The 19,474-nt window shown below is 54.5% G+C and overlaps 1 protein-coding gene across 1 annotated transcript; it reads left to right on the top strand.

Annotated features, from left to right (window-relative positions):
• Positions 1-638: 638 nt before the first annotated feature.
• Positions 639-18,521, top strand: CD101 (CD101 molecule). Its single transcript, XM_075411132.1, has 10 exons — positions 639-694; positions 1,873-2,250; positions 3,151-3,567; positions 6,745-7,128; positions 7,928-8,311; positions 9,209-9,613; positions 13,569-13,976; positions 14,828-15,226; positions 17,817-17,982; positions 18,033-18,521. The coding sequence occupies exons 1-10, from the start codon at positions 646-648 to the stop codon at positions 18,163-18,165; spliced, it is 3,123 nt and encodes a 1,040-aa protein (XP_075267247.1). The 5' UTR covers positions 639-645; the 3' UTR covers positions 18,166-18,521.
• Positions 18,522-19,474: the final 953 nt, after the last annotated feature.

Raw genomic sequence — 19,474 nt, 5'->3', positions numbered from 1 at the left:
CTGGTAGTTACGATGGAGGGTCTCCTGCCTGTGTAGCTGATGGGCTGGTGGGGGTGCTGTAGGAGAAACACCTCACTCGGAGTGCCACACTGCGCCCCAAGCCAGAGCTTGGTCAGCCATCCTCAGGGAGCACTGTGCCAACCCAGCGTGTACCTGAGGCATCATGCTGCTGTCTGCAGCTATGACAAATAAATAGCTGGGGGAAGCTTCAGAAATCTGCCCCCATCCCTCCCCGAGGTCTGGCCCCTTGCCACCTCTGTTAGCAGGGAGCAAACTGCTCCACGCAACACAGAGGGAGCCACGAGGCAGAGGGTTAGCCTGTGAGCTGCCGTGGGACAGCAAAGCCACAGCCGATAGCGCCAGGCACCTGGCACGCACACAGCGGCAGGAGAGGCCTTGGGCATCACCCTTGCCCAGGCAGCATGGGGGCTGGGATGCCGGCTGTCACCTCCCAGAGGCGAGGCGTGTTACTTTGCTGTTGCACCCCGCTCCCCAACTTCTCCCCACCATCTCTAAGCAGAGGAAACCACCACCACCGGGCAGCTTCCTCCCAGCTGCTTTCAAAATAGCAGGGTGGCTGTCACCATCACCCATGAGAGCCTTCCACCACCCCTCTGGGAGAGGACCCAAGCAGAGCCGTTTCCCATGGGGCTGACGCGGTGCCTGGTGTCTGCCTTCCTCCTCATCCTCACGGGTAAGTGCTCTGCACCGTGGTGGGGGCTTCCCTGGGGCAGGTGAGGGGAAAGTAAAGCACCCACTCGGTGCGGACAGGACCTTTGCGAGTGGGTGGCTCAGCGGGGCACCTTGCTGGGGCTGCAGGGCCAGGACAGCCCTGCCGTGGGCAGCGCTGCTCTGGCTTGGTGGCCGTGGGAAGAGGTGCGGCAGCACGTTCTCCTTTCGGCACTGTGGTTTCTCTCCAAAACAATAACCCGGACCCTGCCAGGGTTTCAGTGAGGGGGCGTGCATGCCCCTGTTGCATGGCTGTTGAGAGTGCAGAGGGGGTTAGCTCACCCCCCCCCTTCCCTTGGGAGGTGTTTTCTGAGGTTACCTAGACTGGGCCACCACCAGCTCTCTTCTCTGGCCCAGTCTCTATGGTTGGTTTTTGACTCAGTGCCCACGTCCTGTGGGCATTTTGCTCCGTGTGTGTGCTGGGCACCAGCATAGACCGAGTGTCACCACTGGGAGCTCTGCAGGAGGGGAGGGTGCACAGGTGGCCATCACCTCCCCAAACCCCCTGCAGGCAGAAACGGAGGGAGCCCTTGGTGCCTCCTGGTGTCCCTTACCTTTGGAGGAGCTCTTGCTGTTCCCCTCTCCCATGCCCTCTTTGGTTTTTGTCCATGGAGCACCTCTGCAGCACTCAGCCTGCTGGTTCCATCTGCTGTCCCATGACCCTTGGCTTCAGCGTTGCATCTCCTTCTCTGGCAGTGGTCAGCTATGGCATCTACTCCCTTTCCCCCCCCAGCTTGTGCAGGACTGGAGTGCTTGGTCCTCTGAATTTTAACACACCACCAGCTTCCTCTGGTGATCTCAGCCTCATTGCTGCTCCCTCTGAACCGCTGGCTGAGCGATGCTCTCCAGCCATGGACAGGCTTGACAGCCCTCTGGCCGTGATGCTCTGGTCTCTGTCATGTGGCCCACTGTGCTAGGTGACAAGAAAGTTCAGAGGCCTGTTGTTACAGGACTTGTTCTTACAGTTGCAAGGGGTGTGAAGTCCCATGGACTTCGTGCTTCAAAGAATGAGACTGCACAGCAGTTTTTTTCAGTGTTACGTTGTGGTCCTGTGCACGTCCTGACCCACTGCTGTTTTGGGTGTGCAGCCCTTGGGCCGCGTATGCCCCTGCAAACACTGTGTGTGCCGACTGTTGCCGGCAGGTTTGAGCACTGGCCAACGGGTGGTGACTGTTCAGAAGGGGCCCCTCTACCGCGTGAGGGGGACCCACGTCACGCTGTGGTGCAAGGTGAACGGCTACCAGGGCCCGGCGGAGCAGAACTTCCAGTGGTCCATCTACCTGCCCTCGGCCCCTGAGCGGGAGGTGCAGATCGTCAGCACCACCGACCCCTCCTTCCCCTACGCCATCTACACCCAGCGGGTCCGCAGCCGGGGGATCTTCGTGGAGCGGGTGCAGGGGGACGCCGTCCTGCTGCACATCACCGAGCTGCAGGACCGGGATGCTGGGGAGTACGAGTGCCACACGCCCAACACCGACGAGAGGTACTTTGGGAGCTACAGCGCCAAGACGAACCTCTCGGGTGAGTCCTGACGGAGAGCCCCGCTCCCTGCCGGGTGGGGGTGCAGGCAGGCTCCCTCTGCCCCCCACTTTGCACTGGGTAGAACTGCTCGTCTACTGGTCCCCGACAGAGGGGCAGATGGGGAAAAGGGAGATTAATGGGGCTGATGGGCACAAATTTTCCTTCTTTTCCCGCTGTGGAATTGCTACCTTTCCCCTGAGTGGCCAAGGTTGGGATGCCCAGAGGTCCCTCAGCAGGTTGCTCTGGCCGTTGCCTCCCAGCCAGGGCAACAGAAGGGAGAGGAAGCCTCTGCTGTCCTGTGGCCCGACTTTAACTTCAGTTCCTGACGCAGCCACAGCATTTTACAGCTAAATGCTTAGGAGGGTGGGAGTCTTTAGGCTCTGTACATTAGCTGTTGGTTTCCTCTCAGGTCAGGGTATGGGACTTGACCCAAGCAGGATACCCACAGAAACAGGGAGGGAGAACCTCCTGCAGAGCACTGGAAGAGGGGACGCAGTGGGGTGGAGAGGCAAAGGGAAAGGCCCTACCAAGGGAGCCCACCAAGTCTGCACAGTGGTACAGCATCTGGTATTCAGCCCCGTTTCCTCTGTTATCCTGGTGGTGTGCCAGCCTGCGCTTGGGATCACAGGAGGCTGCTCATTAATGTCCTTGGGGTTGTCTGAAGAGGGTGCTGCAGAGAGGTTTGCTGTGCCTTCTGCCCTGTTGAGATTTTAACCACTTCACACCTTGATGTAGGCTGATGGAAGCCTTGTCAATCAGCTACAAAAGATATTTCTCCTACACTGTCATATCCCTCAGAGCCTGCTTGTGGTCTCGTAGTGACCAGCAGGTTGCCCGTCGAGGCCAAGAAATTAATTTTCCTGTGACCCACTGCTCTCTGTGTTTCTGCCCCGTGCTCAGTGATCGCAGACACCCTCGCGGCTTCCATGGTGCCCCAGGTCCTCAGCCATGCTGAAGGGGAGGCGGTGGAGCTCACCTGCGAGGTGTCCAAGTCCACTGCCCAGCACACACATCTCTCTGTTGGCTGGTACCGTCTTCAGGGAGCAGGAGAGAGCCACGCTGAGGAGGTCCTCACCCTCTCCAAGGACTTTGTCTTGAGGCCAGGGCCCTCTTACACGCGGAGGTTTCTGGCAGGGGACGTGCGCCTGAACAAGGTTGGGAACACCACATACACGCTCTCCATCGGGGGGGTGGAGCCGTCTGACCACGGGCAGCTGTACTGCGAGGCAGCTGAGTGGATTGAGGATCCTGATGAGACATGGAAGGACATCTCCCGCAAACAAACAAGGAGGACATTGCTGGCAGTCAGGATCCAAGGTAAGGCCCTTGCAGACTCGTACATTGGCTCTAGCTCCTTTGTGCGTTCCAGTCTCCATAGCAGCAACCTTCAGTGGCCTTTGCCTGCCTCTGCTGCAGCCCAGGGACCCACCGGTGGGTCTGGCCACCTCCGCCAGGTACTGAGGGGGGCAAGCTGGGCTTGGGGCCATGGCAGCCCCTGGTTTGGGAGCTGTTGGTGCTTCTCGCTGTGGAGGTTCATGCAGCTCAGTCTCTGATGCTGGCAGTGATTGTGCAACCTTGCAGGCCTGTGTGAGATATTAGCAGAGAGATCAGTGTGTGCCTGTGTCAGCATGGCTCCTTGGCAGCATTAAGCTCCAGTGCGTGGAAAAACACATTGTTAGACTGCTTTGAGGGTCTCACGGCCTCAAAAACTGAAGTACACAACAGTCAGCTGCCCATCGTGGTGCCACAGGCACAAAGGGACACGGGGATGTGCTGCACAGATCTCGTGTCTGCTGGAGGTGGCTTGTCTGTCTGTGCTACCATCAGTCTGCTGGTTTCCAGAGCAACTGGTGTTGCTGATTATTAGACCATTCTTGTGTCTCCTCCTAGTAGTTCATATATGGCAGTAGTGGGACTGTGGGTCAGACTGTGCTTTGAAGTGGATGCACCAAGCTCCTGACTTACGCTCTAGCAAAACATAGTATAAACTATTTAGAAAGAGGAGACTTGGACCTGCTACCATGTATGAGATGGATGAAAACAGGAAAGTTTGAAAACCAGCCCCCTGCCAGTGCTGCTCATTCTCCTCAATTCCACTCTGTCTCTGCCAGGCACCTCCTGTTCCCTCTGCCCAGCAGCTTCCCATGGCTCCTGGCATCTGCAAGCTCTGCATCACCTTGCCCAGGGCTGGTGGGCAAACCCCTCTCTCCCCATTGCCCTGGGATGGTTGCAGCGCTGTGCGTTCGCTGCCACTCTCCCCAGCCCCTTGCCTGCTATCCCTCCTGCCACAAGCCCTTTGCTGGCTGCCGTCCCTTGCCCTGCCCTTCCCCTAGCTGCGTGTTGGGTAGCTGTGCCCAAAGGAAGGGGAAAAAAAAAAAATCTCTTTCCCACCAGAAGGTTTTACCTCAAAGCAGCCAAGACAAGGCTGCGTCTAGTTGATGCCCTTTAACATATGCGGCCGTGCGCAGTAAGATGGGAGCAAGTCTCTCACTGAAAACCTGCCTGGGTAGGTGGTGTACCCCGTCCCCACACCACAGGGCGGCTGCAGGGCCGGGGCAGTGAGGGGAAGAGGTGAGGGGAACCGATGTCTCCTGGGAGGACGGTGAGTCAGAGCAGGAAACCAGAGAAACGGATGGGTAAGAACCAAGCACCCCATGTGTGGCTCAGGGAGGGTAAGGTGTTGGGCGGAGGGGGAGGAAAGTGCAGTTAACCACTGTCAGAGCCTGGTTCCTGAAACTTGGCTGACTGGCAAAGCTTTATTCCCCTTATTACACGCTGTTTGCAGCAATAGCTTCCCATGTCTGCTGCTGCCTGGCGAGCAATGGCGGTTGGTGTGCTTTCTGGCATCTGCTTGTTCAAGAGGGTTCATCATGACTGGCAGTGTGTGGCTTTGAGTACCAGGTGCCACAGGATCATTTAGAAATAGATAAACCTTGTCGGAGTTTAATATTTGCCCTAGCTGTTAAGGGTAGAAGGGAGGTGATGGTGGTAAGAGGACAATATGGTGGTTGTGTTAGAGCTGCTGGTATTGCCAGGTGAAACAGCGGCGGACGTACGAGCCCTCCATCACGTCTGCAGGGCTGGGGTCTCCCTCCAGCACCCTGTGGGAGAGCCCAGGCTGTGGGGCTGAACACCTTGTCACACCAGGAGCCAGCGACCACTCTGACTGGGGCCAACTGCTCCATCGGTTTCTATAAACTCTCCAGCAAATGTTTGGGAATGCCAAACATATCTGCAGCGGCTGGGATTCCTGGTCCCAAACTGTTTATGAATGGGTGTTTACATTCACAGGGTACTCTGCTTTCAGTAAATTATTCTAGCCTTTCCAATGGCAGTCTGGGAGCTGCTCTGTTCTACCTCCAAACTACAGCACGTAGCCTTGCCCTTGTTGCTAGACACGGGGGCACCACAGTGACCCAAGGAGACGGACAGATGTGAGCCAGGCTGCCTGCCCAGGTTGTTGGGGCTCAGCTCTACCTCCCAGTTTTTGGCCGCACCACTGCTCTGTGGAGTCACGGTGCAGGGTTTCAGGGCACCCTGTGGGTCTCTGCCTGCAGCTGCTCTCCAGCCAGGCTGATGCTAGGAACCAGGGGACATTAGCGGCAAAGGCTTCAAATGCCCTGCGAGGAAGGGGAATCCTATCATAGGACCCAGAGACGGGGTCTTTGCCTCAGGTGTGGCTGACTGCCCAAGAGGGTCTGCCAAGGGGAAGATAACTTTGTACACCTCCTGTTGCTACCCTCTTTGCTCAGCACCTGTTGATAGTCGGTATGGGGGGCATGACCAGGACTCACGTCCACCTCCTCTTGCTTCCCTCTAATCTCCCCATGCTGTGATGAGTCTTGACATTTCTGCTTTCTGTTGGAACTAACTCAAAACCTCTCCAGCATGGACACAGTCTCTTGCCCACATCCTGCAGCAGCCGGTGAAGGCTGCAGCATGTGGAACCAGCAGCAGGTTAAGATAAGCAACTTGGATGCCAGCCCTCCATGCACCTTCTCCCACCAGAGACAGTAGAGTTCAAACCACCACTGAGTGATAAAGCCCCTTTGTGCCCCTTTCTGGTTGAAGAGGTGTTTGTTACATGAAGTAGAACAGCTCCAGGAGGCAAGATGGAGCAGCCTCTCACAAAAGCTGATACCTCTGGGTTAGGGCAGCCCTTGGTTTGGATGCCTGAGCTGAGCAGGGGGTGGCTGTGGGTTGAGGTCATGCCGGTGGGTGCTGTGCTCTGGGGTGGGGGTTAGCTGCTCTGAAGCAGGGAGCTCAGCTCCTTGGGGCTTTAGTGCTTCCTCCATCTGCAACTGCTGGTTAGTGCCTGGAGATGGCAGCCATCTCCCCATGGGCAAAATTTTCCATCCTGATCACTTTTCTAATGAGAGAAAATGTTTCAGTAGAGAATTCCCTCCTGTTTCCCTCTGCACAGCCATCTGTGCTGGCAGGTGGGAGGGAAGTGTCGGCAGGGCCGCCCAGCACCCTCTTTGCTTTTGCCCGCAGGCAGAGACCTCTCCGTGGACATCGCTGCTGCTGAAAGCTCCCTTTCTGAAGGTGACACCTTGCAGCTAAATTGCATGGTGGGAGCCCAGAAGAGCAGGAGCAGGCACTTCCAAGTGCTTTGGCTCCTCAATGGTGTGGAAGTGGCCAGGGTTGACCCCCATGGGATATTGATTTGGGAAGAAGAATATGAGGAGAGAGCCAAGCGGGGACAGCTCCAAGCATTCAAGCAAAGCAACACAGTTTATGTCCTCACCGTCTATGAGGTGGGGCTGGAGGACAATGGTACGTACCACTGCTCTGTTTCGGAGGTGAAGACTCCTGGAGACTTTCACAGCATCCAAACCAACCTGTCGTCAGGCATCCAGGTCAACGTGAAGCCAATAGGTTAGTAAATCCTAATGGCTGCTCTTCTGGGTAAAACCTGCAATGGTCCCTGACTGGGGAACACTTCAAGTCTGGCCTCATCTTGGCAGGGGCAACACATCTGCTGTTTGCAGCAAGAGCACAAATGTGCCATAGATTTTGGTAGATAATAATGGGAAAAGTACTTGCTTTGGCAAACATTAACATGACAGATGCAGCAGCTGTCAACAAGGTGTAAACCTTTAGTTCAGTCTCTTTGCAATAAGTTTTGAGGCAAACAGGTAGAGTTCTGGGGAGGATGGGTCCTCCTGTGTCTTTGGTGCCGAAAATCGTGAGCAACGCCTGTTGCTACTCCTGAGGATCACAGGATGACCCAGCAGAACAAGTACTTGTGCACGGGGGGGGTTCATTGCCATTTCCATCAGGTTGCTCTCCCTGTTTTGGAGGGGTGACTTAGGAGAAACCGCTCTAAGAAAGACATGTAGGACACTCTTGGTTTCCTTGTCATAGCTAGATGATGAGTATTCTGATGCAGCAGGACCTGCCTGTTGGGACTCTTTCTTAAGTAGTTATTTATGTATCCATGTCCCAGGAAAGACTTTAAAGAAGGGGGGAAAAAAAAACAACCCCAAACCAAAAACCCCACCACCCCACGAAGTCCTCTCCAAAACTATAAGAAAAGCCTGGGTGAAAATCTCAGACAATTACTTCCTTTTTCCAGTGTCAAGTTTTATCTAGTCTCTCCATTTAATGCTAAAGATATCTCTGGCTCTGAGGAGCGCGACAACGTCCCCTCTCACACAGTAACTGTTGTTTGCAGAGAGCCGCATGCGCCTGTCCGTATCCACCAGCACGCCGCAGGTCGTGGCTGGAGATGCCTTGATCCTTCTTTGCGAGGTGCAAGGAGCGACCAGCCCTGTGTCTGTGCAGTGGTGGCACCTGCTACCGCAGCACCCAGGTCCCCCGCTGCTGGTGGCCTCCATGGAGCGGGACGGCACCCTGAGCCTGGGCAGCACCTACCAGGGCGGCGGGCCTCGGGGGAACCTTCAGCTGGAGAAAGCAACCTCTGGCTCTTTCACCCTGGTGATCCCCAACACGTTGGACAAGGGTGACAGTGGGCGATACGGGTGCAAAGCAACGGAGTGGTCCCGAGGCCAGAGCTGGACAAAGGAGGGGGAGACAGCTGTGACAGTCAGCTCTATGGGTGAGTTGGGCCAACTCTGTTTCTGGGCTTTCAAGCTGGACATGCTGGAGGCAAGGCTGGAGAAGCGTATGGACGCATGTGGGTAGGACAGAGGTCTGCTTGTGCCCTGAGCTAAGCTGCTGATGCAAGGTGACCTGGGGCTGACCACTTGGACCTGGAGTGCCTCAGTTTCCCCATTTCTAGCAGGGTGCTTGAGTCCTCCATGAGATGTTTTGAGAGAGACAAGTGGGACCCAACAGCTAAAATGCCCGGAGACCTGAAAGGCAGTGGCTTGCGCAGCAGGTCTTTCTGACTGTCTTCTTAACTTTAAATACAAAATATCTGTTCTAGCAAGATAATTGCTTCCAGTAATTAAGCTCAACAAAGGCACTTGCTGAGTTGTGTGGTGGCCTTTGTCAGCGATACGCCCCTAGTGCTGGCATCCGATCACTTCTCCTGCCCTCCTGTCTGAGCACAGAACTGCTAACCTCCTCGGCGTGCAATGTCCACACAGTTTCTTCTTTTGATTTCTGGAAAGGGTGCCTTTATGGAGAGGCAGCTTTTGGCTGTGATTTAGGGTGGTTTTCCCTTCTTATTGCTGAGCCGGGTGCCTGAAAGCACCGGTGGGGCAGCAGCATCAGCAGAGGGTCCCTGGCTCCCTGCCACTGGGTGGGACTGGGGATACTGGAAGAGAGAGGGTACTCAGGGCTGCCCGGGGGGTTGGGAGAGCGGGGAGTGAGATAGGAGAGCGCCAGGGACTGCGTGGGGCTGGAAGACCACCATGCAACTTGGACAGGAGCAGCAGGACTGCTGGCTGCCATGGGGCTGTGGGGACGGTGCTGCCTGTGAAGGGTGGCAGCGAGACAGCACGGGGCAGGATGTCTGTCCCGGCACCAAGGGCTCTCTCCTCCTGAGCAGGTCTTGGTCTGCACGCCACACTGAGAAGCCGAATTGCCACTGTCAGATACGGTCAGAGTTTTGAACTCATCTGCGAAGTGAATGCCAACTACACCCTGGAGGAGGTGCCGGTGTCCGTGGGGTGGCTCTTCCAGCCCAGCCCGTCCACCCACCACTACCACGACCTGGTCCAAATCTTTCCTAGCGGCGCCGTGGCCTGGGGTGCATCGCAGCCACACTTCCAGCCACACTTCCAGCTGATGAAGGCTGACACCTCCTTCAGGCTGCGCATCCACAATGCCACAGCTGCCAATGAGGGGACGTACCAGTGTGAGGTGGAGGTCTGGAGGAGGAACACCCTGCCGCTGGGGCAGCCGGCAGCCACTGCCAAGTCCAATGCAGTGGGGATAAAGGTGGTGCTGCCAGGTAAGCAGCGCCATGAGCGCTTCTTCAGCAGAGGTTTCTCCTGCTGCAACTTTAAATCCATCAAACATGACCAGGGGCAACCAGGACCGTGGATGGCTGGGGTGTCTGCAGTGGGGTCACCTCCCAGGGCCGGACAATATGGCGCTGCCTGTCCTATTTCTTCCTCAGCACCCACAGCTTCTAACAACACTCTTGGAGGCAAATTTGGTCTTGTGGAGTGGCAATGCCAATTTGTTTGCAGATTATGCCAAGCATACAGGGATCAGCCTTGCTGTGGGGATTCTAAGCCTTGTTCCTGGGAAGTAGTAGTTCCCTCAAGGAGTCCAAATGAATGCTAGGGGTGCAAGGTGCCTCCCATGATGTGGGCTTCTGGGGCCTGGAGGGTGGTGGAGAGAGACCAGCCCCGAAGCTGGTGCTGGGATATGTCTGTGTGCCCCTGAGATTCCTCTGGTGTGTTCGAGGTGTGCTGAGAAAGTGCCAGGGCTCTCTGCTGGGCTGGGAGCCAGCCCTGAGCTGCAAGGTGCTAGGGGCTCCGGGTGGAGGTATCTCCTCCTGGCCATGGCTGAGCTGCGCAGCCGGGTCCCTGCCCAGGGTTCCCTTTTATGGCCACCTCTGCAAGCAGGGTCCACGCTGCTACCGTGCCTGCCAGCATGGAGCAGGGAACCTCATCCTCTTATGGAAAAGAGATGTTGCAAATGCACTGCAGCCCCCCGGCCAGCCTGCTGTGTGCCTGCGCCCTGGCAGCAGCACGGCATCAGCTTGCCCTGCTCACGGCTGGGGCTGCTGGAGGAACTGAAGTGGTTGTCCTGGCCAAAACCTCTGAGCCTGTGGAGGCAGGCATGAGAATACAGGGGTGGTTTTTTCCCCTCATGTCTGTTCTGCCAGCAGAGGAGAGTTTTTGCTCTTTTTTCATGCATTAAGTGCTCCTTCGTCTAATCCTTGGATTTTTGGGATCACAACCCAGTGAACTGAAATTATGCATTTTCCATGTTTTTTAACTGATGGGTTTGCTGTAGCGTAAGCTACGTACATTTCCTTCCCTGTTTAGGTTCGTTTCCATGGTGCTCTCCCTCCTGCTCCGCTGCTGCTCTTTCCTCTCCTCTGCCAAGCTGGGTGCTGGGGTGCTCCGTGTTACAGCTGAGCTACAGCCAGCCGGGGGAAGGAGCTCTTCAGGAAGGTACTGAGGCTGGGGGTGACAACAGACAGTGGCTGTGGGCATGCGTTAGTAGTGTAAATGGCATGAAGATGAGCAGGTGTAATTGTAGAGCGTCTACACAGAGGAGATGGTGGCAACAGAGCAGCGAGATATGACAACATTTGGCTCCAAATGGATTGCAGCTGTTACTGGGTTCTGCGATGCTGTAAGGATGGTGGGAGCTGGGAGGGGGCGATGCGCAGTGGGAGTTTAGTGGTGTGTCTCTGAGAAAGGCAGTGTGAGCCAGAGAAGGATATTTGGGAAGGTAGAGAAGTAAGTCTGGGAGGGAAGCTGGGTCTAGCAGCAATGGGATGAGGCGAAGCTGCAGAAAATGAAGCTGCAAATCATGAAAATCACCAGCCTGTTTCTTCACATATAAAATCTTATGGTTGGAGCCTGCAGAGTTACTGGAGTTCTTGACTTTTACTTCGGCACTCTGTTTATCACTTGATGTCAGTCGGTGCTTTAGGAGTTTAAATGCCACTGTGGATCTGGCCTGTAGCTTCAGACAGGAGGGACACGTGTAAAAGCCCGTAACAGGAGGGGAAGGAGGACAGGTCTTTTCCATTTCCGACTTCTTAGGTAGTTCAGCATCTGACTCGTGGTGGGGTCCCAGAGTTAGCTCCCTGGGCAGGCAGATGCTGCCCAGCGCTGAAGGGAATGCTCCCACGGCTGCCCGCATGGTCGCTGTCGTGGCCATGCCCTTCCGCATGCTCTGCTGCTCCTGGGCTGGGTGGAACTCAGCCATCAGCAGGCAGGGTTTGCAGTGAGACGGGCAGCGAGAGGCTCAGCTTTGTTGATTAAATTGAAAACAAAAGGGAAAACAGCACCACGTCTTTCTGTGCCAAAGGAAGAGGCAGGCAGCTACTCTGCCCTTTTCTATAACTGATCTTTAGTAGGAGCGAGAGGAGACCTGGGGCTGGAACAAAGGGGCTTTGCAGCAAGTGCTCTGCTTCCTCTGGAGGTGATCTTCTCTGAGAGCAGAACGGCAATTTTTCTCACCAAAATCAAGTGCTCACAAAAGTGGTTCCTGTGGCTCCTCTCCGAGCTCTAGTAGCTTTTGCTTCCCTGGATTATTTTCTGTCTTGGCGGGTGTCAGGCTGGGCCACACCTGAGCGAGAGGTCCCCCTCGGGCAGCTTGCTGTTTCCTGTGCTGGCAGCCTCTCTGCCGCTGAGGAAAGGTCCTCGGTTTTACCTGTCCGCTCCCGACCGCAGCAGCGCTGCCAGGAGGAGCTCGCTTGGAGGAAGGCACAATGTTTTGCTCCAGCATGGTCCCACAGCTGGCTTCCCTGAAGCTCCTTTTCGCTGGGAGAGGTGGCAGAGCTGCCTGCGATGAGCAGTGGGGCTATGCTGCTGGCACACTGTCCCCCACAGCCAGGGAAGGCACATCCATGTGTCTGACATGGGAAGGCTGTTCCAGATGTCCACCACTTCCCCGGGTCCTGCCTGCTTCTCTCCTGTGGCCTTTGAAACGTGGGCAAAGCCTCCAGCTGGGAGTATTTTTTCTTTGCTTTTGGTGGAGTTCACTTCTGGGTCCCTGAATAAAGCTCCTGAACTTCAACAGGCTGGCTGAGTGATATTTCTCTGTACCAAGCAGCTGAAGTTAAGAACCAAGTGTCTTACTTTTTCCAGTGTGAACAGTTCACCTGTCACAGAAACACAGGATGGCTGAGGTTGGCAGGGACCTCTGGAGGTCGTCTGGTCCAACCCTCTGCTCAAGCAGGGCCACCTAGAGCAGGTTGCCTAGGACCATCTCCAGACGGCTTTTGAACATCTCCAGTGTCCCTCTCTGAAGATTTGTGCTTCCTTAGAGCTGGCTCTAGGCTGGGTATACTTTTAGGTACCGAGGTTGGAAGACATCAGCTTCCATCTGTTTCCTAAGTGCGCTCAAGTCTGCTTGGTCTCTGCGTGTGTGGATCTGATGAATTTGACAGCTTCCTAATTAGGGTGATTGCTTTCCCATCTCTTCTGCTTCCTGCCCTTACCTGTTTCTTTAGAGCAGCAAACATGCACTGTGAAATGCAGGACAGGACTCAACAGCCACAGCCCCCTCCTGGTCCACAGGCCCTCTCCATCGCCCGCTGCCGTTGCATTCCTTGGGAAGGTGCCGTGGAGGGGAGTGCCCTGCTGAGCCTGCGGCCGAGGGCGGGGGGCTGGGACGCTCTGCGGGGTCATCTCAGCGTGTTCTCTGCAGCCCGTCCCAAACTGCTAAGCCCTAAATTGAACAATTGCTGGGTATAATCACAGTGGATGTTGAGAGCTGTGTTACGTGGTTTCCAATTAATAACCACAGCAAACACCTGAGATGGCGACTGTTAGCGAAGCCCACGCAGGCTCTGTAGCCTAAGACACTTGCTTATAGTCTCCAAAGGTGTGGGCTTGTTTTGTCACGTCTGTGTGAGCCTGCGGATAGAAGCAGTGGTAGACGGATGTGTTTGCTTCAAATAGAGGCTTTGCCTCCAAGCTCCAACATGGTGGCTGCCTCCATCCCCTGGTTCCTGTCCCATGGTCCCCCAGGCGCCTCCTCCGCTATTCCCCTGCCCAGTAGCACCCAGTGATTCCCCGCCACAGTTCAGATAAGGGTGTGTGGATTTGCTCTTTCCCTCCTTTCCCCACCTTCCCTGCTCCAGCATTCCCTAACGGGTCTTTGTCCTCTGAGCACCCTCTTCCTCCCTTCTCTTTTGGCGGGTGCCTCAGGCCAGCCTTATTCCTCTCTTTGCCAGCTGCAGGTGGTGTGATTATTTTGTTTCTCCATTTTAGAAAGCAAGCTTCAGGTAGCTACGAAAGAGAGCTCTGTGGAGATTGCTGGCGGTGCTGATGCAGCCATTGAGTGCAGGATCGTGCTTGCCCAGAATAATTCTCAGTTGGCCGTTACCTGGTACCTCCTACCTCCTACTCCGGCAGATGCAACCCCCCTGCAAATCATACGGGTCAACTACAACAGCATACTGGAATACGGTGCTGAGTTCAGCTCTCCTACACAAAAGTCCCGGTTCCTGAGCCAGAGGGTGTCCAGCAACGTTTTCTGGCTGCGGATACTCTCTGCGAACCCCGGGGACCAGGGCAGGTACTACTGTGTGGTAGAGGAATGGCTCTGGCTGGTGGACGGCTGGTACAAACTCGGAGAGGGAGCATCAGGAAAGACCACGCTGGAGTTCAAGCTCCCAGGTGAGCAGGTGGTTATCTCTTGTATAGGTGCAGCTGGAGAAGGTTGCATCTATTTATGATGGGGCCCCTGCCAGGCCTCTACTAAGCTGTCAGGGCTTAGGAGAAACGGTGACTCCTGCGTTGGATCTGAGACTTAGGGATGCAGGAGGTGTCAGTGCCTCTCAAAGGGAAATAGGGAATTAGGAGGATTTATCACATCCTTCCAAACCAAGCCAGCTGGTATTTTTGCCAGTGGCAGATGTTATCTAATGCTTCCTAACAAAGTGAATCGTGGTATTTTCTTCTCCCTCCAACTCATGGCGTGTTTGGTTGGTTGTACGGTGCTGTGAATAGAGAAGCACCCTTTTCCTGGTACTCCTGAGCATCCCAAAGCAAGACACTCATTTTTCCTCACCCTGCAGCACACTGCTGCATAGAACAAGGCTGAAAGCTCAGCTGCTCCCACCTTGGGCACTGCACTGCTGGGGTGCACAGTGGGTCTCCGTGGCTCAGTTCTTCACTCACTCAGCCTCACTTGGCTTATGGGTTGCAGCCCTAAATAAACTGGACCAGAGAATTCCAGCTTCCTAAATAGCTTTTGGTCCAAAGGATGCTGTATCACTTATTTGGAGGGGGCAGGAAGTATTACAGCAAACAGGGGGCAGAGATGATGAGGGGGCAAAAACGCCCCAAGGAGAATGAGTCAGAGGAGCCAGGGGCCTGTGGGTGTCCTGCAGAGGCTCTTGCAAGAGGCCATCCCAATCCGCCACGCTTCGCTCCAGAAGTTTTCCGTCAGCCTGCGGTCGCAGGCAGGGGAATTTCTACTGCAGTGCTAGACCGCAATGTCTCTTTCTGCTTGCATCCTACCCCAGAGCACGAACTGCAGCTGGAGAAAACCAACCACAGCATCTCGGCGAGGGAGGGCGAGGAGGTGACGCTGCGCTGCCTGCTGCAGGGTGCCCGCCAGCCCACCACCCACCTGTCAGCCACCTGGTTTCGGGAGGAGGAGGAGAGCCGCCGTGTCAGGCCCCTGCTCACCCTCCACCGCGACGGTGCCATCGAGTACCAGCGGGAGAGCCTGTCGGGGAGGCTGCACCTCCGCCGCCCCGCCGCCGGCGACTTCGGCCTGACGCTGCACCGCGTGGAGAAGGGTGATGCCGGGGTGTATCACTGCCAGGTGCAGGAGTGGCAGCAGCAGGGTGAGGGGAAGGGCTGGGCTCTGCAAGCCTCGGCAAACTCGGGGTACACCCAGCTCGCTACCGTCCCGCCAGGTAATGCTGCTGAGTGCGAGGGGCTGCTCACCCCGCACCGGTTCCCCCTTAGTCGTGCTGGGGTGTGTGGGGAGGATAATGGCAGCTCTCTGCTGCTGGCGATGCTGGCTGCGACGGCAAGGATGCAACAGGGCTGGGAGGGCTTGCTAAAGGATTGCAGAGGGGGCCAGTGCTGGGGAGATTGCCAGAGTTGTGTTGGGAGCTGGGGAGGGAGGGGGAGCCCTTTGAGGGACACAGTGCTGTGGGCCTGGTAGGAGAGGCAATGAGATCCCATTCCTGGTCCCATTGATGAGCCAGGGCTGAGAAACCCAGGTGCTCAGCATTGTAAATGTTGGAGGTGGTGGTCAGATGCAATACCAAGAGCTCCAGCTGAGAGGCATGTGGTCCAAGAGGGTACTGTAAGGTGCACTTGTGTCTGCAGTGCTTTGTGGCTTGTGGTCTCTATGGGACCATGGGCACAAACCCCTGCTTTCAGTCATGCCTTTGGGGCCAGAACGCTAACTGTTTGGGGGGAAAAAATTATTGGTGTGATTTTTCTGACAAGTCCATCTCCAGTGAGGTCTCTAAAAACAGTCTCTGTCCTCTTGGGGCGAGTTGGGGTGCATGGCAGGTGCAAAGATAGAACTGGATTCTGCACACAGAATTTTGAATAAATAAAAGCAAAGGTTTCAGCCAGGCTCACAGAGTGTTTTTAGGGAGGTAACGGGCAGGAACAAAGTATTCTCTTGCTGCCTCTTTGGGGAAATAGAGTCTTGCATGACCCACGTGGAAGAAAAAATATGAAATCAGCCATGTTGCACCCAGCTTGCAGTTCTCATGGCTTCAGCGTTGGAATTGCTGTGCCCAAAGCCAGCCTGGGTGTGTACACGTGGTTATAGCTTCTGCAGCAATCACCAATGCTGACCAACGTGGAAGAGCTCAGGGGACCCTGTAGAGCCCTCCTTGTGCCTGCTGCTAGCACAGGCTGGCACAGAGCCTACTCACATGGCTCTGCACCTACAGCAGAACTAAGATGGGTTTAATTGCACAGGGAGGGACTTGACAGGGCTTCATCCCCCTGCTGTTACCTTCCTGCTGTTGTCCATCACGCTCCTTCTAGCACTCGGATTTTGCCTTCATCGCTCCCTCTGTCTCTTGTTACACATTACTGGTGGAGTAACCACTGCTAAAATTGCTCAGTAACTGCTGGAAAATTCTGCTCCAGTTTTTGTACAAGTGTCTTTGCCAAGAGGTTTTCGTGGTTTTCACAAAATCCAAGAGATGAGCTGGGTATTTTTTCTTTCTCTCTTTTTTTCTTTTGTGTGTGCGTGTTTCTCCAGTGGTGCAGGTATCTTGAAGTGCCCCTCTGGCTCACAAATGTCAAAGTTTTGGAGTTTTCAGAGGGTAACAACCCAGCTATGTGCAAGTATACCTGTAATCAGGAGTAACTTCAGCCCTAATCCCTGATGCTGCCTTTTAGGATACCTCCCTAGTACTATAGAGGCATTCATGTAGTGGAGACTTCTCCCTGTTTTCCTATGGGAGAATAGATGCTGCTTCCATCTACATGGATGGGGCACAGAGCTTCAGATGTAGAGAGGTAAATGCTAGTTTCACAGCCAGGAGAAGCCTCTAGCTTGGTGTATCCCTAGGGTCACACCTAGCCCACCAGGCTGTGTGGGTCCCCCAAGCACAGCTTTAAATCAGCAGACCTGCATGCTCAGCATGGTTCTGCACAGCAAGCGTAAAACATCTGCACATGGGTCTTGGGTAAGGAGGAGAACTGAGGAACAGCACTTTGAGATGGATAGAACACAGCCAAAGGAGTTGGCATGACCCTTTGTGGTAGGCTGGATGTGTCTGAGTTCAGTCTGTGGTGTTGAAGCTATGTGGCAAGTGAGGAGATTTTAGTGACCGGGATTAATGGGTGGCCATAAAGAGCCCAGGACAAAAGTGGAGAGGCTGCAACTGAGACCTGCTCAGCTAGCATGGGACTGATCAAACGTGGTTTTTTGAAGTACCCAGAGGGTCCACCAGCAGTACAGGCAGCCTCCACCTCAACTGAGGGGCTGTTCTGCAGGAGCTGATGGTTATGGGGCTTACAGCTGCCTGCAGCTCAGTGTGGCTGAAATAAGATAGCAGAGCAGCAGAAGCAAGAAGGGGCAGGTATCTGGGAGAGACAGGGACTTTCTTCACCTGGTTTGGTTTGCTTTCCTCTTGTCCCTCCTTGTTCAGTGGTGCAGCATCTGACAGTCCTCTACCTCACCCTGCTGTCACTGGTGTTGGGCAGGGACCCAGGGAGTGGAGGGTATGTGGCTTTTCCTTACTGAGCCCACTCTGGAATGGGTTAGCTGAAGAGCTGTGCTGTTTCTGTTGGGATGTCTCAGCTGAATGAGCCAGGGCCCTATCTGACCTCACAAAACAAGAAATTGAGGAAAATTACCTGGTTTCTATCCCCCTTCTCCTCAGGTAGCCTATATGAATTCTTAAAAATTGGTAGGTGTTGAGGATTGAGGGAAAAGTGGTGATAAGATAAACTATAGAAACAGCAGGAGAGAGAAACTCAAACTAGCTTGGGGCCTTAATTTTTTTTTTTCTTTTTTTCCTCCAGAGTTAACTGTTTTGTCTAGGATCTGCTCATCCCCACCACTGCTGAACTTCATCCTATACTTACCGCTGGTTCTGATCCTTCTTCTGGCCCTTGCTGGCTTCTGCTGGTACTTCCAATTCCGAAAAAGCAAGAAGCACAACATCACAGGCAACCAGCTGATGGAACTGCAAGGGGCTGAAAACTTAGCGTGTCTGTAATGGCAGATGTAACTTGAAGGAGCGGAGCTGGACAGCTGAGGAGGACTGAGTACTTGCAGAGGGGCTTTTTATTGTTTTGTAGTAGCTCTTGCAATGAATCCTTGAACATGCGTGTTTACTTTCAGTGGAATGAAGCAGCTTTGCATTACTAAGCAAATAGCAGTTTCATAACAGGTGTTCTTGTCTCTTAGGTTAGGTACCCACCCATTTCGCACTCTGTTCACTGCGGTGTATTTGAGTTCCTTGCAGAATGCATCTCCCACTCTGGATGGAGGTGGTGTTATTCTTGTACAGGTATAAGGGAAAAAACAGTGCTCTCTGCACTGCGACACAAAAGTATCGAATTGCTACTCGCTTTAGGTCACTTGACAACATCTATGTGGTGTGCAGGCTAAAAACCAGCGGCAGACCTAGAAATTGGTGTCCCAGTTAAGACATTGTACTTGCCTTTGCCCACAGTTTGCTGGGGAAGCTCTCAGGCGCTGCTGTCCCCTCGTTCTGAGAGCACCTGTGCCCAAAGACCATCTGCTCTGAAAGGAAATGGGTCTTCACCACAGGAACGTGAGGACTGAGCAAGGCTGGTTGAAGAAAGTCCATAACGGGGTACCAGAGCCATCCACAAAAAACGAATCCTGTTGACCCCCTAAGGGACTCGCATGGAGTCTTGGATCCCAGAAGGAGGAAGTGGACACCAAGCCATTTTGGAGATGAGTGTACAAAGACTTTCCAGCTCCTTACTTTTTTGGGGCAGCTCTAGGAGAAGACAACATCCAGCTCCCTGTGCCTGGGCTGTCTGTGGGTCAGGAAGCTGCATGGCTGGGACCTGGTATTAGACGCCTCCAGGTTGTACCATGTAATACAAAAGCCATGTTTGTGCTTGTGGGGCAGCTCCTTTACACTCTGAGATGCAGCTCAGGGTCACCTCTTCAAGGCTGAGGAGCTCTGCTACCTGAAAGCTGGCTTGCTGATGCATCAGAGGAAAGGAGACTTCAGTCCAGTCCCTGTAAGTCAAGTATCCACTCAACTCCTAATTGTGCAAAGTGGGAGGTGGTTCCATGGAGTTATAAGGTCAGGCATCAAGGTGACGCTCAAAGCACCATCCTCAGACAAAAGCAGCCATATGGAAATCATGGCAGATGTTTATGAACCTGCTTCCTTTGACCAGAGGGAGGGTTGGAGACACCACAGCTCCTCTAGATGATCTGTCCAAGTCCTTCACTTCTTTTACAATTAGAAAAGCTGCCTGCCCTATATCCTGAGGAGATGGGAGGTGCTTCAGTCTCTTTCTCCTTGAAAAAGAACTTTTTGCATAAGTTTGAAGACTACCATTCTTGTTTCCCTGTTCAGCCACCTCTGTCTGTACTGGCTGGCTCCATCTAGCTCAGCCTTTCCTTGCGGGTTATGTTTTCTGGACCTCGTGCATCTTTTCCCTTTGCTGCCCTGACCCCAGCTGACTCTCCT

Source organism: Opisthocomus hoazin, chromosome 1 (assembly GCF_030867145.1).
Source record: "Opisthocomus hoazin isolate bOpiHoa1 chromosome 1, bOpiHoa1.hap1, whole genome shotgun sequence".
Classification (NCBI taxonomy): Eukaryota; Metazoa; Chordata; class Aves; order Opisthocomiformes; family Opisthocomidae; genus Opisthocomus; species Opisthocomus hoazin.
The sequence above is the reverse complement of the archived record's forward strand: the minus strand, read 5'-3'. Positions and strand labels throughout refer to the sequence as shown.